The sequence below is a fragment of the Myxocyprinus asiaticus genome, chromosome 29, assembly GCF_019703515.2.
Source record: "Myxocyprinus asiaticus isolate MX2 ecotype Aquarium Trade chromosome 29, UBuf_Myxa_2, whole genome shotgun sequence".
Classification (NCBI taxonomy): Eukaryota; Metazoa; Chordata; class Actinopteri; order Cypriniformes; family Catostomidae; genus Myxocyprinus; species Myxocyprinus asiaticus.
Genome location: NC_059372.1, coordinates 14,870,852 through 14,888,347, shown reverse-complemented (window position 1 = coordinate 14,888,347; position 17,496 = coordinate 14,870,852). Strand labels below are relative to the sequence as shown.

General features: G+C 40.0%; 1 protein-coding gene across 2 annotated transcripts in view; it reads right to left on the bottom strand.

The window, feature by feature from the left end:
• Positions 1-17,496, bottom strand: part of LOC127420447 (diacylglycerol kinase alpha-like) — a 49,135-nt gene that overhangs the window by 15,413 nt on the left and 16,226 nt on the right. For both annotated transcript variants that reach the window (XM_051662746.1, XM_051662747.1), the window contains exons 2-8: positions 13,363-13,449; positions 12,312-12,388; positions 10,125-10,254; positions 8,061-8,135; positions 7,384-7,433; positions 7,120-7,194; positions 6,655-6,771 (exon numbers count right to left, since the gene is read on the bottom strand). In XM_051662746.1, coding sequence (XP_051518706.1) covers positions 6,655-6,771; positions 7,120-7,194; positions 7,384-7,433; positions 8,061-8,135; positions 10,125-10,254; positions 12,312-12,388; positions 13,363-13,438 — 600 coding nt within the window. In that variant the 5' untranslated portion in view covers positions 13,439-13,449. The remainder of the gene's footprint in view (positions 1-6,654; positions 6,772-7,119; positions 7,195-7,383; positions 7,434-8,060; positions 8,136-10,124; positions 10,255-12,311; positions 12,389-13,362; positions 13,450-17,496) is intronic.

Sequence of the window (17,496 nt, the reverse complement as noted above, 5' to 3'; positions counted from 1 at the left end):
AAACCCTTCAACAATAACGGCAATTCTAATATTGGCTATGGTGTTTGAGCCCCGCCCTTTTAGGGGCGAAGCTGTGCACAAATACCATTCCTCAGAATTTTCTTCTTTCACGACAGCGATTCATCTCGTCTAGAAGCCCTCTACTACTTCGCTGTCAACAAACACGAGTCAGCGGGCAGGATCTTCATGGCAACGAGAAAACTCTCCGCTCCCCTGGAGTGTTCCGGCGAACATTTTGTTCCGCCTTGATGATTCGCTGGTGAACGGGCCGCTTCAGCATCCTGATTCTCTGCAGCGCTTTGGCAGGAGTTTGTATCCTTATAAGCTATTGTGTTATTGTGTATATGTATGTATGTATGTGTATATTATATATGCCTTTAAGCAGCTTGGAAAATTCCAGAAAATGATGCCAAGCCTTTAGACAATTAGCCAATTAGCTTTTGATAGGAGGTGTACTGAATTGGAGGTGTACCTGTGGATGTTTTTTAAGGCCTACCTTCAAACTCAGTGCCTTTTTGCTTGACATCATGGGAAGATCAAAAGAAATCAGCCAAGACCTCAGAAAAAAACATTGTGGACCTCCACAAGTCTGGTTCATCCTTGGGAGCAATTTCCAAACGCCTGAAGTTACCACGTTCATTTGTACAAACAATAGTACGCAAGTATAAACACCGTAGGACCACGCACCCATCATACCGCTCAGGAAGGAGATGAATTCTGTCTCCTAGAGATGAACTGTTTGTAGCAAACTCGGAGAGGGGTTTCTTTCACTTGTGAGCAAGAAGCAGGAAATAGAAAACGTCTTGGTTACGTACATGAAGGGAATGAGACAGTTTGGTGCAAAAAGTGCAAATCAATACCAGAACAACAGCAAAGCACCTTGTGAAAATGCTGGAGGAAACAGGTAGAAAAGTATCTATATCCACAGTAAAACAAGTCCTATATCGACATAACCTGAAAGGCTGCTCAGCAAGGAAGAAGACAATGCTCCAAAACTGCCATAAAAAAAGCCATACTACAGTTTGCAAGTGTTTTATTACTTTTTGGAGAAATTTCCTCTGGTCTGATGAAACAAAAATTGAACTTTTTGGCAAAATGACCATCGTTATGTTTGGATGAAAATGGGTGAGGCTTGCAAGCTGAAGACCACCATCCCAACCTTGAAGCATGGGGGTGGCAGTATCACGTTGTGGGGGTGCTTTGCTGCACGAGGGACTGGTGCACTTCACAAAATAGATGGCATCATGAGGAAGCAAAATTATGTGGATATATGGAAGCAACATCTCAAGACATCTCATCTCAGACATCTCATCTCATCTCAAGCTCGGTCACAAACGGGTCTTCCAAATGGACTATGATCCCAAGCATACCTCCAAAGTTGTGGCAAAATGGTTTAAGGAGAACAAAGTCAAGGTATTAGAGTGGCCATCACAAAGCCCTGACTTCAATCCGATAGGAAATTTGTGGGCAGATCTGAAAAAGCGTGTGTGAGCATGGAGGCCTACAATCTTGACTCAGTTACACCAGTTCTGTCTGGAGGAATGGGCCAAAATTCCAGCAACTTATTGTGAAAAGTTTGTGGAATACTATCCAAAATATTTGACAAAAGTTAAACAATTTAAAGGCAATGCTACCAAATACTAACAGTGTATGTAAACTTCTGATGCACTGGGAATGTGATGAAAGAAATAAAAGCTGAAATAAATAATTCTCTTTACTATTCTGACATTTCACATTCTTAAAATAAGTAGTGACCCTAACTGACCTAAGACAGGGAATGTTTTCTAATATTAAATGTCAGGAATTGTGAAAAACTGAGCTTAAATGTATTTGGCTTAGGTGTATGTAAACTTCTGATTCAACTGTGTATAATATATATATATATATTATATAACTAAAAGAACCTCTTACGTGTTTGCGTCTTTTTAAAGATGTCGTTCCGTAAGTGTTTTCTTATGTGAGGGACACATCCTGCCGTTAGATCAGCATGAGAGCTGCATTCGCTGTCTGGGCCGTGCACACGCAGAGACAGCTCTCACAGAGACAGACTGCCCTCACTGTGAGGGCATGAGTCTCAAGACGCTTCGCTCGCGAATCTCGCTCTGAGGGACGATTCAGCCTCACACACCCTCCCACCCAGGGTGTGGCCACGAGGTCGAGCAGGATGAATTTGAGGTGGACCTCATGCCGGCACATGTCCTGCGAGCCCCTCAATCTCCATGTACTGCATTTATCCTCTGTAGGAGTGTGCAACCTCGTCACACACTGTGGTTCTGACACTGGGGATGATCTCATGTCTCTCGCTGCATCTGGCAAGTGGTCAGTGGATGACGCTGCCGCCCCTTCCCCCAGCGAGGGCGAGGAGCATGCAAATGCCACTGACAAGGAGATGCTTCGCGTCCTTTCAAGGGTGGTCGAAGAGCTCTGTCTCGTGTGATCTCCAGAGAAACCTGAAAAATTGCACCTTGATGAATGGTTCGTGCAGTCCGGATGCCATCAAGCGACCGCGTTCCACAGATCTTCCCCGCTCTTCCCAGAAGTTCATAATGGACTGACAAAATCCTGGTGTGCGCCCTATTCAGCTCGCTCGCACAGCGATTCCACTCTTCTCAATAAAGTGGACCACGGGGAAGACAAAAATGATGCCCAACAACCTCCCCTGAAAGAGGTGGAACTCACACCCCGTTCATCTTTCTAAACCGGGTCAACTAACATCCACACTGGCTGGAAAAGCACACTCAGTGGTGGGCCAAACTGGTTCATCACTCCACGTGATGATGGTGCTCCAAGTTTTCCAAGCTAAGCTCCTCAAACAAATGGATGAGCAAGGCTACGATCCAGAGATGTTCAAAGAGCTCCGCACTGCTATGGACTTAGTGCTGTGAGCAAAAGTCACTGCACAGGCCATTGGCAAGTCTATGAGCAACCTGGTGTTTTTGGATCATCACATCTGGCTGACCCTCACGGAAATGCATGTTGTGGGAAAAGCCGCTCAATTTGATGCTCCGGTGTCTCCAGCCGGCCTTTTCGGAGACTATGTGGATAGATTTGCTGAGTGCTACATCACGACTGAGCAACACTCAGGCTATGAGACATTTTACGCAGAACGGAGCAATACTTCATCCCAACCAGCTCGCTCCCGCTCTGTCTCGGGCCAGCGGCCAGCTAAAAACCCCATACCAGCTGCCTCAGCGCCGGTGTCCTGAAAATATATGCTACCTATCAGGATGTGCTACCAATACTATATTTGCATAGTTTTAGGGTTGGGGTTAGGGTTTGGGGTAGGATTAGGGCTTAGTACAGCCTCACACCAAATCACACTATCTGATAGTTATGCTGGTCGGTATTATCTGCCTGACAAGATGTGCTACCAAGGTTTTTAACACATTTCATGCTGTTGTAGCACATACCGACAGGTTCTCCCGTGCCTCCCGACATGTGCTACCCATGTTTTATCTTTACATATCACTGTTTTTACTGCTGGTAGCACATCCTGAGCATGTAGCACAGATTTTCAGAACACCGGCAAATGTTGCCGCCGAGCTGCTGGTAAAGCCACGCAAGCCGTGGCCCAAACGAGGGCAGCAGCCTCAGCGCAAGCCCAGCGTGCGAGCTGCACATGTTGCACATGCACGAGATGCTTACACTTTTTCAATAAAGAGCTTTCCCACTTCAAAGCCCACATATTATGTGCAACCGCTTCCCAATGGTGAGCGGCGCGTTATATCATGTTATGAACATACCAAATTGCCCTCTGTCCCATTACGCGGATGCGTGGCGAGCTCTTACTGGCATTCCGACTGGGTGCTAAAAATGATCAAACATGGCTATACGATCCAATTTGCGCATCGGCCGCCCCGTTTCAATAGTGTTCTGTCTTCCACGATTCCGTCCGAAGACACGCCGGTGTTAAGATAGAGGTGGTTTCATATGAATTAATAAGCCTGCTGTCCCGCTGCGTGAATGTGTGGTAAGTCCTCACGGGTGTGTCAGAGCTAGTGTTTAACATGATCGAGCGCAATCTGTGGTCCGACCACAGGATGTGCTGGTGTTGCGTGCACAGACTGCGACACACACAGCGGGATTTACTGCTGTTATTTCCTCGTTCTGGCCCATTCTAGTTCTGAGACGCTTGAATCGCACGCTCGCGACGCACCCATTCATAATGTTCACTCAGAAGCAGATCTTATCGCACATCCATCCTCAGTACTGATTTTCGTCAATAGATCTGAAGGATGCGTACTTCATGTACCAATTGCACCGTGTTCCAGGCATCTTTTTAGATTCGCGTTCGAGGGAACAGCGTATCAATTAAAGTCCTTCATTTTAGTCTGTCTCTGGCTCCCCGCATGTTCACCAAATGTATCAATGGGGCGCTCACCACGTATGGCTGGCGAAACGCAAGTATGCGTTTCCCCTGATGCGCCTCCATTCTGTCATCAGCAAAGTCCGAGTGGACGAAACATTTCTGTTAATTGCAACGAAGTGGCCCAATCAGTCCTGGTTTCTGGAGATAGTAGAAATACTGGACGGGCCTCCATGGGAAATAACGCTGAAGAAAGATCTTCTTTCTCAAACTCAAGGCACGGTTTGGCATCCCCAGCCAGAGCTGCGAAGCCTACACGTGTGGCCTTTGAACGGAGTACAATGGACGAGCCATAATTGGCTCGGTCGGTTATGAACACCATATTACAGGCTAGAGCGCCATCCATGAGTTCAGTAACTGGTGCTTTTCACACGGCAAAGACCCAGTCAACTGCCCCATACCTGAAATTCGTACATTTCTTTAAGAGTGATCGGATACAGGGCTCACTTCGTCTATGCTCAAAGTTTATGTGGTGACCTAACCCTAACCATATCTGCATAGCATGCACCTGAAACCGGCACCTCTATAGAAAACATGATTTAATAATAATTCCTATGGGGCGGGGCAGCCAAATTCCCCTCGCCTGGCTACAGCCCGACTCAGGACCTAACTTGGTCCTAAGAGTGCTCGCGGGGCCTCCCATCGAACCTCTGGACTATGTTGAATTGCGTGTGCTTTCTCTTAAGACAGCATTACTGCTGGCTTTGGCCTCAGGTTGGTGAATTGCAAGCACTGTTCATGTCTGGAGTTTGGTCCGGGTCTTTCAAAACCACTGTCAAACCCAGAAAAGGCTATGTGCCTAAGGTTATAACCTTTTTCCCTACTCCATTTAATTCGGATGAGGAACAGTCATTGCATTTGTTATGCCCTTGCGAGTGCTACACATATACGTTGAGCACAAACGCTAGTTCAGACTGTCTGACCATCTCATTGTCTTATATGGAGGATGCACGAAAGGAATGTCCATCTCCAAGCAAAGACTTTCTCACTGGATTGTTGATATGGTCACCCTGGCTTACGAGTCACAGGGTGCGAATTGCCCAACTGGTGTTAAAGTACACTCAACTAGAGGCGTGGCCTCTTTGTGGTCATGGACAAACAGTGTGTCCTTACAAGACATATGCTTTGCAGCAGGATGGCCTTCTCAAAACACATTTGCAAGGTTTTACAACCTAGACAAAAAGTCAATCTCAAAACAAGTCCTCTCTGTCTAGAGTGCTTGCCATTTTATTGGCCAAGTATATACTTACGCTCCTCTTTTTAAGTTAGGAATCCCTGTCACTTTACACAACTGCCTGCATTCGGAGTGTTGTGTTCCCAAAATTACAGGCACTTCATTATAAATAAACTTCCTTTCCGACTGGGTTCATGAAGGGGTTAATCTATAATTTATGACCATAGTTCATATATTTATTCTGAGTGTTAACCTTCTGGCTGACCATGTGCTCTTTGTCCATCAGTCAGAAAATTCTGAGGAATGGTGTTTGCGCGCCCGCTTTTATAGTGGACAGCTTTGCGCCTAGAAGGGCGGGGCTCAAACACCATAGCAAATATTAGAATTGCCGTTATTGTAGAAGGGTTTCAACTAGGTAATGTAGAAGAACACTCCCCATATGCGTCAGCAGGACGCAATATCTCATTCCCTTCATGTACGTAACCAAGACGTTTTCTATTTCCTGCTTCTTGCTCACAAGTGAAAGAAACCCCTCGCCGAGTTTGCTACAAAGCAAAATTTCCAACAGTAATTAGAAGTTAAAAGTAATTTTCTCTCCCAACTACTATCCGTGTTTTTCAGTTCCCGCTCCTTGCTCACTCCCTGTGCACAGATGAAAGAAATCCTGCTTCGAGTTCTCCTTCAATGCAAAATTGCACCTTTATCAAGGTCTTTCAATATTGGTTTTTATATCATGAAAGTCTGAGTTAAAAATGGATAAAGTGAAATCCAGTTTGCATATGTTTCGAAAAGTTGTGAAGGCAATGATAAAAAAGTTTTTTTATTTTTAATATACAACACATCTGAGAGATTTTTTTAGATGTATATGTGAAAGAAATACTTTTACTCAATAATTCAATATTCTGAATCACTGGTCGTCCCCACACTCAAGTTCACCCGTGGCATTTGCCCTTCATTAATTTTCACTAAACATTTAGCATTATAATTAAATATCCAATAATATTTAGCAAATTTCATCTTTTTTTCCATCTGACTGCTAATAGTCTGTTAACACTGTTTAATATGTGGATAATTCTAGTTGTCATGCAATTGTATTGTGTTCGTGCTTTCACACCTTCAGTCCCAGTAAAACTAGCAGGGGGACGTTATTCATGCCCCCCTCCACCCATTCCTGTAAAGACACTGTTCCACTGCTGTCGGAATCAATCGCTGTCATCATATCCTTCAGCACCTGAGAACACAATGAAAAGCAGATGAGATTATGAATGTGTTTGTGCAGCAAACAAACCATCTATGTTCTGTTATAACATATACATGATATAACTAAATAACCCACTATGGGAATGTGCATGATAAATAGTCTTATGCACACTGTGAGACCATTCAAAAGAGGGAACATTATACAAACATCTTGTTTTCCTTCCTTATTTCACTCCATGACAAGCTGATGCCTGCCACATGAGGGAGGAATTTCTCTCTAACAGGGTGTGGTTACAGCTGGAAATGTCTTGCAGAGTGGACAGATATTTCACTTCTACTTGACAACTATTACACAAACTCAAACAAAAAAGGAACTCACAGGCCTCAGTTCAGACACATCCCAGCCAAGGTAGTCTGCTGCGTGCATCATCTGGGCAATAATGCGGTCCACTTCCTGTACCACAGAAACATGATTGGTTAAAATATTACAGAAGGACATAATTGAAACAAGATGATTTATTTTTGTTACATAATGAGGAATTAGAAGTAAGTTTATATATCCCACATGTTATAAACATAATGAGTCTAATGCTTTCTAAAAGATTTCTCCATTGTGTTACAAAGATTGTTTAAGACCACCCACCGAACTGTCCAGAACTCCATTGCCATCTCTGTCATAAAGCCTAAAGGCAACTGCAAGTGAAAAACATGGGGACATGTTGGGGTAAGTTGTCACAATGTAACCTGCCATTAAACAGCCTATTATAGGCTTTCCAGCTAAATTTATACAATGAAAATGAACTAAACAACAAAACATTTACAAGGTAACCTTCAAAAATATCAAGTCAACAAATATTGTAATAAATAAACTGTATAATGTATAACCTTTAAAACACAACTTACCCCAATAAAAATGTGACAACTTTCCCCAGCTTGCAATTTATGAAAAATATCCTTAAATTATATACAATAAAAACTACCTTCATTATATACAGTATAGTTGACCCCTGCCTGAATGTATGCTATTGGGGTTTTATTGTATTCGCTTGTTCAGCCAACAGCTATAGCAAAACGTATAATGATTTTGGAATTTTAGTCTGGTGGATAGAATTCACAAACATTATTCTAATTTAAGAGGGTTTTTAACTAGGTGTGTGAAACTAATATACAAAAAATGCATGTGTAATTAGACTATTGACTCTAAACCTTATAGTTACTGAGATCTAGCCCCTTTGACAACTTCCTAGTATGACAACTAGCCCTATTCTAAAAAGTTTTGCAAACTTTCCAACTCATTGTAGATATTTGAAAGAGATTTACATTCAAGCTTGTCCCTTGGCTGCCCATCTTCTAAAAGAGAGAAATAACAGGAAACATCCTTCAGAAAGACTTCCCCTAACACAGAAAGCAAAGACAAAGTCAACGGACCACAATATGCAAATAAATAAAAACATAAAACATGCATAAATTAGGCATCTGATTATATTGGCACCAAGTACCAATATAATCAAATGCCTAATTAAAGGAATGTTCCAGGTCCAAAACAAGTTAAGCTCTACAGACAGCATCTGTGACATGATGTTGAATACCACAGAAAATAATTTTGACTTGCCCCTCAGTATGTGAAACCAAACAAGACTGGTATTTACAGTAATGCATTTACAACAGAGCTCTAATGGCTGGAGCATTCCAAAGCAAAATGTGAAGCTCATATTTTTGTAAAAGAGTTATTATTAATTCTTCTGTACTAAAATGTGCTATTTGAGCTGTAAAGTTATCTAAATCATGCTTTTAGTGGGGGGCCACTGTTCTAGGCAGATTATTATTCTTTTTTATTTTTTCACCCAATTCGGAATGCCCAATTCCCAGTGCACTTTTAAGTCCTCGTGGTCGCGTAGTGATTCGCCTCAATCCGGGTGGTGGAGGATGAATCCCAGCTGCCTCCATGTCTGAGACCATCAACCCGCGCATCTTATCACGTGGCTTGTTGAGCGCGTTGCCACGGAGACATAGCACGTGTGGAGGCTTCACGCCATCCACCGCGGCATCCGCGCTCAACTCACCACGCGCCCCACCGACAACGAACCACATTATAGTGACCACAAGGAGGTTACTACCCTCCCTAGCAACCAGGCCAATTTGGTTGCTTAGGAGACCTGGCTGGAGTCACTCAGCACGCCCTGGGATTCAAACTAGTGAACTCCAGGGGTGGTAGCCAGCGTCTTTTACCACTGAGCTACCCAGGCCCCCTGTTCTAGGCAGATTAACCTTTCTGGTCTCCTTGAGTGTTTCATGTTAAACTCTTTGCATAGTCATGACAGGAGTTGAAAGGTTGAATATAACTTTGCAAGGTTAGTAAGCAATTTTATTACACTAGTCACATTCTAACACATATAGAGTATAGGCCAAGTTAACTAAATCTACAGCATTTGTAGCATAAAGTTGATTACCACAGAAAATATTTCAAACCATTCCTCAATTTCAAGCAAAAATCGTGGTTACAGTAAGGCACTTACAATGGAAGTGAATGGGGCCAGTTCCTAAGCATTAAAATGCACAGGGGGGAATTCACTAGGAATATATTGCTCTCGGTAAAAGCACTGTTTATTTGCATCTGTGCAGGTTAACGTCACAAAAATCGCTGCTGAATGCAATTTGCACACACATTCCGATCTTGCGGGCCGATTCTGAGCGCTATATAGCAAAGGATGCAGCAAACCAGTCTGACACACTTTGGCAGGACTGAACAGTATCACTGACTACTGTGATTCAGACTCCTGAATCATCTCTTTAACATGCCAAAAGTGTGCTTGACTACACCGTGCATCTGGATATATGCCAGGTTATAATGCTCCATCATTTGATCTGTATTTAATAAATTACTGCTTATATGATCGATTGAAAATATACACCTCTTTTTTTCATCTGGCAGTAATAGCACGATGTTAATTGCACCAGGCAATTTTTGTGAATGAAGCGCTATCTATAATAAGACTAATTTACACAGAAAGGAGGCGTAACCGTGACTTAATTTAAATACTCAAGATGCAGTGCAATTTCAGCACTGATTGCACCTGTTTAAACTAGATTGTGGGTGGTTAGTGAATAAGACGCAGGTTTTTGCACTGAAAAACCATGTGCAAAAGTGTTGGTGACCAGGACTTTTCATAACATAGTTATGGACAGCACGCCAAATATGTTTAACTTACTGCGCTCCAGGACTATATGAACTAGTGAACTTGTGAATAATGATAAAAGGATTCAATAGTCAAGCATGACTGGCAGTAATGTACTTATACTCTCTGTAAGTCTCAATGATTCACTCACAGATGTCCTCACTAAAATGTATGACATACACATGGAAGTGTCTAACAGCTGACTCACTGTTCTCATCTGATTTAGCCGACTCGGAGTTCTGGAATGACCTAAACAAGCGCTGGCACAGATCTGTAGGGAAGTTGTCCTCTTCCAAATACGTCTTCAAGAAGAGACGGAAACCTTTCTCATCAATGCACTAATGTGAAGAAGACAAATAATGCACGATCAATAAAAATGTTGTGCTAAATTAAAAGCTTTAATGCCGTTCAACTTGGGAACACAGCACTCACACACACACACACACACACACACACACACACACACACACACACACACACACACTAATACACACACTAATACACACAAATAAAATACTAGTACACAGTCAAAAGTATGTATGTCCTTCTAGTTAACAGGTTTGGATATTTCAGTAATTCCACTAAAGACAAATGTACAGTAGACAAAAAAAAAAAAAGGAAAAAAGAAAAAGAATCACATATTTTTCTTTTTTGAAAATATAATTGGGCTTTTTTATAACTTCTTATTTGATAATCAGAAGGTACAAATTATGAAAACTTAAAAAATAGCCATAAAATATCTGGAACCTTCTCAAGGGAATGTAACAAATCCAATTAGATTTTGCACTACAAGCCTAAACTTAGTTCTACTATCAGTGTGTGCTGTTTCTGTCCTACTTCTTAACAGAGTTAAAAGAGAAAAAAAGACCTTCAAAAGGCCTGAGGACACTGGTGTTCATTTTGAAGTATAAAAGGAAAATCATGCTACACGTTGCATTTAGTTACATCCCTCACCCTTCATTCTGACATATATTAGATTTCCATGACATAAATTTCTGTTTATTTTGGTCTCGCAATGCAAGCAAAATATAAAGTTCAGAATGAGATGTAAAATTCACCAAAACAAAACTCTCTAGAAAAAAATATTCATTTATTTATAGTGTTTTAGAGCCATGTCAGCAAACAAGCGCCCCTGTCATGTACTATAAAAAGACCTTTGCAACATGAGAATATCTGAAACATTTTTTTTGCATAGTCAAAGCATAAGAATTAAATTTCAGCTCCTTCCGGATAAAAGGATAAAACATTACAAACTTGACAAAATTCTATACTTTCACTGAAGAAGGGACTTGAGCCATATCTACACTATAGATATGGCTCAGACTCTACAGTAGGAACCAGAATATCATAGAGACTTCGGGGTGGACTCTGGCCTTTCACTCTGGCCAGTAAGCGACCAGTCAGCAATCACCCAGACCACTTCAGAAACCACATAGTAACACCCTGTGAACCACTCACAAAGGCGATTTTGAGTTTTCCATGAACAAGCGCCAATACAATTCTCTTAAAGGGTTAGTTCACCCAAAAATGAAAATTATCTCATCATTTACTCACCCTCATGCCATCCCAGATGGATATGACTTTCTTTCTTCTGCTGAACACAAATTAAGATTAATGACGACTATCTCAGCCCTGTATTTTCATACAATGCAAGTGAATGGTGCCCAAAAAGCAAATAAAGGCAGCATAAAAGTAATCCATATGACTCCAGAGGTTTAATCTATGTTTTCTGAAGTGATATGATAAGTGTGGGTGAGAAACAGATCAATATTTAAGTTCTTTTTTACTATAAATCTCCACTTTCACTTTCTTCTTCTTTTGTTTTTGGCAATTCGCATTCTTTGTGCATATCGCCACCTGCTGGGCAGGAGGAGAATTTATAGTAAAAAAGGACTTAAAATATTGACCAGTTTCTCACCCACATCTATCATATTACTTCTGAAGACATTAATTTGACCACTAGAGTCGTATTGATCACTTTTATGCAGCCTTTATGTGCTTTTTGGAGCGTCAAAGTTCTGGCCACCATTTACTTGCATTGTATGGACCTACAGAGATGAAATATTCTTCTAAAAATCTTTGTTTGTGTTCTTCAGAAGAAAGAAAGTCATACACATCTTGGATGGCACGAGGGTGACGGAATTTTCATTTTTGGGTGAACCATCCCTTTAAAAAGAAAAAAATAATCTAAATATTAAATCAGTAATGAGGTAAACACAGCACCCATCTACCAAGCAGGTACACATTTAGTCCATTGGATGAGCTCTGCTTAACCAGACGTAAAGTGATTCACATTACAGAGATGGATGGATCTGTTCATGGGTAATTGGACTAACATGCTGTAAAAGCAGAGTGCTGGTGGAAAGGTTTTGCCACAGACAGCCTGTTCACTCACCTCTCCATGTCTGTACTTGGCTAACCTTCCATCTGCATTAAATTCTTTTAACACATCTTTTACTTTCAGACTGCAATCTGCAAAGAAATAGAGATTAGAGAGAGAGAGAGAGAGAGAGAGACCAGAAGAGGACAAAAATACATTTTGTAAAAAGATTTACCTTCATCAACCCTACATGAAAAATAAATTCAGTAGAAACTCAGTACATACATAGAAAAGTACTTGCAACAACATGTATTTGAATAACACACAGACCCTGTAATATAACTGATTATTAATAATTATTGCATTTTTAATACTGATTATACTAAATTATTATATGATATCAGCAGAGATAACATAACTGCAAAGTAAAAAAAAAAAAAAAAAAACTTTCCCACGTGACTTTAATACAAATATGTTGTGTTAAAATTTGGTAAATTTGTCAAAATTATCTTATTTTAGTCACAATATCAATGAATGAAGGGTGTCAAACATTTGAGCCAATAATACAGTTTCTTTTCCACTACTGTTTGTATACCCCAAATTCACACCATTGGTTGGGCCAATGTTGCCATGTTGAGGTGGTGGGGATGATCAAACCAACAGAGCAATGTTTTGATAGTGCCACCATCTTTAGTGACCAAATTAAAAAGTTTTGGCACATTAAATGGGAAAGGAAAAACTATTTTAGCATTGAAAAACAAATTACAGAGAGTACATTGAGTGTACATACATGTAAACTTCTAAAACCATCTTAAACCAAACACAAAAACTTGACCACTCCCAACCTGACCAACTGAAAAGTGCCCAAAACCCCTCTTAAACCAGCCAAAAGACCTAACCAGGCTTGGAGACCAGCACGACAGCTTAGGTTGGTTTAAAATGTTTTCCAGCAGGGTTGTAAGTAAATTGGGCCCACAGACTTCTTAGAGGCACATTGAACGGCATGTTTTTAAACCTTGAGAATAAAGTGTCATTTCACACTTAAGGACTGAGAGTGAGTCATAGTTCATAATGAGGCAGAGCGTTTAGTGTGAGTAGGAGGGATGTGTGGGCACCACAGACTTACAGTCAATGTACTGCTGAAGCTGGATGAAGTCGATTGGCCTCAGCTCTCTGTCATCTGTCTCGACTGGGTTTGACATCACGCCAGAGCCTTTCATTAACAATGAGTGAAAGAAAGAAAGAGAAATGTGGGTGAGAGAGAGAGAAAAACAGACAGATGAAAGGCAGAACAATCTTAACTTTTTATACATTTAAGTTTTCATGCACATAAAGCAAGTATAATATGCATTAAGTCACTCTGCCAAGATGTCTGCCAATCAAAAAGTACATTAAAACAGGAGTGGATTCTTGTTATAAGCCCTATTACCCTTACAAAAAGCACTGTGGCAGTGAAAGTATCAGATATACCATGGTACTTTGATACCATTGTACTGAATGATTATTAGCTTAGTTGTACACCATGTAATTATCATGGTTCTCCAAGGTACTTCAAAGAATGCCATAGTACTACCATGGAGCCAAGTCCCAAAGTACATGGTGGTACCATGGTTCTTTTTGGTACTTTAAGTGTAAAAGGAATTCAAAATGAAAGTGAAAGTTTTTTAGTAAAAAAAACAGAACTTAAATATTGATCTGTTTCTTACCCACTATCATATCGCTTCTGAAGACATAGATTTAACATCTTAGATGGCATGAGGGTGAGTAAATGATGAGAGACTTTTCATTTTTGGGTGAACTATCCCCTGAATAAGGTACATCAGGACAAGGCTTATTTCCGTAGTTGATATTTAAACATGTAATACATTTTGAGAATACACATGATAATGGTATATTGCCTATACAGGTGCATCTCAATAAATTAGAATGTCGTGGAAAAGTTCATTTATTTCAGTAATTCAACTCAAATTGTGAAACTCGTGTATTAAATAAATTTAATGCACACAGACTGAAGTAGTTTAAGTCTTTGGTTCTTTTAATTGTGATGATTTTGGCTCACATTTAACAAAAACCCACCAATTCACTATCTCAAAAAATTAGAATATGGTGACATGCCAGTCAGCTAATCAACTCAAAACACCTGCAAAGGTTTCCTGAGCCTTCAAAATGGTCTCTCAGTTTGGTTCACTAGGCTACACAATCATGGGGAAGACTGCTGATCTGACAGTTATTCAGAAGACAATCATTGACACCCTTCACAAGGAGGGTAAGCCACAAACATTCATTGCCAAAGAAGCTGGCTGTTCACAGAGTGCTGTATCCAAGCATGTTAACAGAAAGTTGAGTGGAAGGAAAAAGTGTGGAAGAAAAAGATGCACAACCAACCAAGAGAACCGCAGCCTTATGATTGTCAAGCAAAATCGATTCAAGAATTTGGTGAACTTCATAAGGAATGGACTGAGGCTGGGGTCAAGGCATCAAGAGCCACCACACACAGACATGTCAAGGAATTTGGCTACAGTTGTCGTATTCCTCTTGTTAAGCCACTCCTGAACCACAGACAACGTCAAAGGCGTCTTACCTGGGCTAAGGAGAAGAAGAACTGGACTGTTGCCCAGTGGTCCAAAGTCCTCTTTTCAGATGAGAGCAAGTTTTGTATTTCATTTGGAAACCAAGGTCCTAGAATCTGGAGGAAGGGTGGAGAAGCTCATAGCACAAGTTGCTTGAAGTCCAGTGTTAAGTTTCCACAGTCTGTGATGATTTGGGGTGCAATGTCATCTGCTGGTGTTGGTCCATTGTGTTTTTTGAAAACCAAAGTCACTGCACCTGTTTACCAAGAAATTTTGGAGCACTTCATGCTTCCTTCTGCTGACCAGCTTTTTAAAGATGCTGATTTCATTTTCCAGCAGGATTTGGCACCTGCCCACACTGCCAAAAGCACCAAAAGTTGGTTAAATGACCATGGTGTTGGTGTGCTTGACTGGCCAGCAACCTCACCAGACCTGAACCCCATAGAGAATCTATGGGGTATTGTCAAGAGGAAAATGAGAAACAAGAGACCAAAAAATGCAGATGAGCTGAAGGCCACTGTCAAAGAAACCTGGGCTTCCATACCACCTCAGCAGTGCCACAAACTGATCACCTCCATGCCACACAGAATTGAGGCAGTAATTAAAGCAAAAGGAGCCCCTACCAAGTATTGAGTACATATACAGTAAATGAACATACTTTCCAGAAGGCCAACAATTCACTAAAAATATTTTTTTTATTGGTCTTATGATGTATTCTAATTTTTTGAGATAGTGAATTGGTGGGTTTTTGTTAAATGTGAGCCAAAATCATCACAATTAAAAGAACCAAAGACTTACACTACTTCAGTCTGTGTGCACTGAATTTATTTAATACACGAGTTTCACAATTTGAGTTGAATTACTGAAATAAATGAACTTTTCCACGACATTCTAATTTATTGAGATGCACCTGTATGTCTGAATAAGACATTTAATCAAGAAATACATTTTATATACATTTTAATAACAAATAAAAATAAACATCCAAGATTTTAAGAATTTAAGTTAAATATTAATATGACAGAAACACTAGGCTATACACCATTTTGCAAATACTGTACATGGCCAGCATTCTCATAGCAAACCAAGTGGCACATGCCAAAAAAGCCTTGTAATCCAATACAGAAAAGCAAAACACTTTTGTTTAAATAGTATTAAAATTAAATTCATAAGTGCCACAAATCAGACACTTTACGTTTACATTCTTACACTTAATATATAAGAGATGAACAGCTATTATGCATGTATTTTAGAAATAAAAATGTTGCTAAACAAATTACATTAGAATATCTTGATTTTTACTAAAGCGGAAAAAGAGAAAAATATGTCCTGTACATTCACACAATATAAGAAATGTTATGTTTTGGATATTAATGTTTGCATCGCATTTAATATTATATTATATTATATTTGTAAAAAGCCAGGCTATATTACAACAATCAGACATTTACATATTGAAGTCACATTTGACATGCTTGAGAAACCAAGACAATTTGAACAGAAAAAACAAAAAGCAATTGCAAAAGTTGGGGCTTACAAATAAGACTTTATTATCTAATTTTCCTTTTATTATAATCTGATTTTTGTGTTAATGAGACAAGTGGAAAGCTGACAAATACAAATATGACCCCCATATCAATCTTTAGTAATAAACTCTATATATCAACGGCCATATTTTATTATTTTATTTGTTTCAAAGTGATGCAGCGTACACTTTAAAGAGACCATGCTTTACATGCAATGTACAGGGCTGCACATGGTCAGCTGACAAGTCTTCATACATTGCTTAAAAGACCTGAGGCCAAATGAGACTCACACAATCTCCCTCAAAACAACATGTTTCTGGGTCTCTCATCTGTGATGGAAAATGGATCAGCCTTCTCATTAAGGCAGTCCAGGGAGATTAGCATGCTAAAATTTTTCTTCCAAAGCACATTCATTAAGGTGTCTTCAAACTTTGTTACAGAAGCCGAACAGTTTTGATGGAGAATAAATGGGTGACCTATTTAAAAAACATCTAGTGGTCCATATTATTGAATCTATTAGTTTAGAATAGTAGAGTAGTAGAATTATGTGTAATAGTCTCATAATAGTGGTGTGTTTCTGTGAACAGACAAATACCTGGAAATTTAAAGCGAACAAACAAACATATGCAAAGCTCAAGACGCAACCTTACAACCTTGCGTCACCTCTTATGTAAGATTGGTAATATGAAAACAACACATCTTTATGAAAGAAGGATACAGTCAAGTAAAAATGTTTTTAGTTATCCATTAGAAAGGCAGTTTATTTTGTTCCTATAATGAAAGGGCTCACTAATGTGTCATTTACAATCTCTGAGACAGCGATACGACAGAAAAGAGAAAGTAAGGCCCATACACCCACTCACTCATGTGATGTGAACTAACAAAGGGTCAATCCGTTCTCAGTTAATTCCCTCAAAAGGTTAGTGTCGTTGCCTAGGAACTTTGCTTGTGTGGCCGATTCTGCCTATGTAGGTGTGTATATGTGCGAGTGTGTGATGGTTAGGCAGAAACTTGGGAAAACAGAACCAATACTTTGTCAACAGTGAGTGAACTAGCAGGTGCATGAGACTATTTTGCATGCTTAATAATATTTTTGAAAGATAAAAGGAAACAAATATTCTGAGATTCTAAAGTCTTACCAGTACTGTTAAAAAAAATATATTC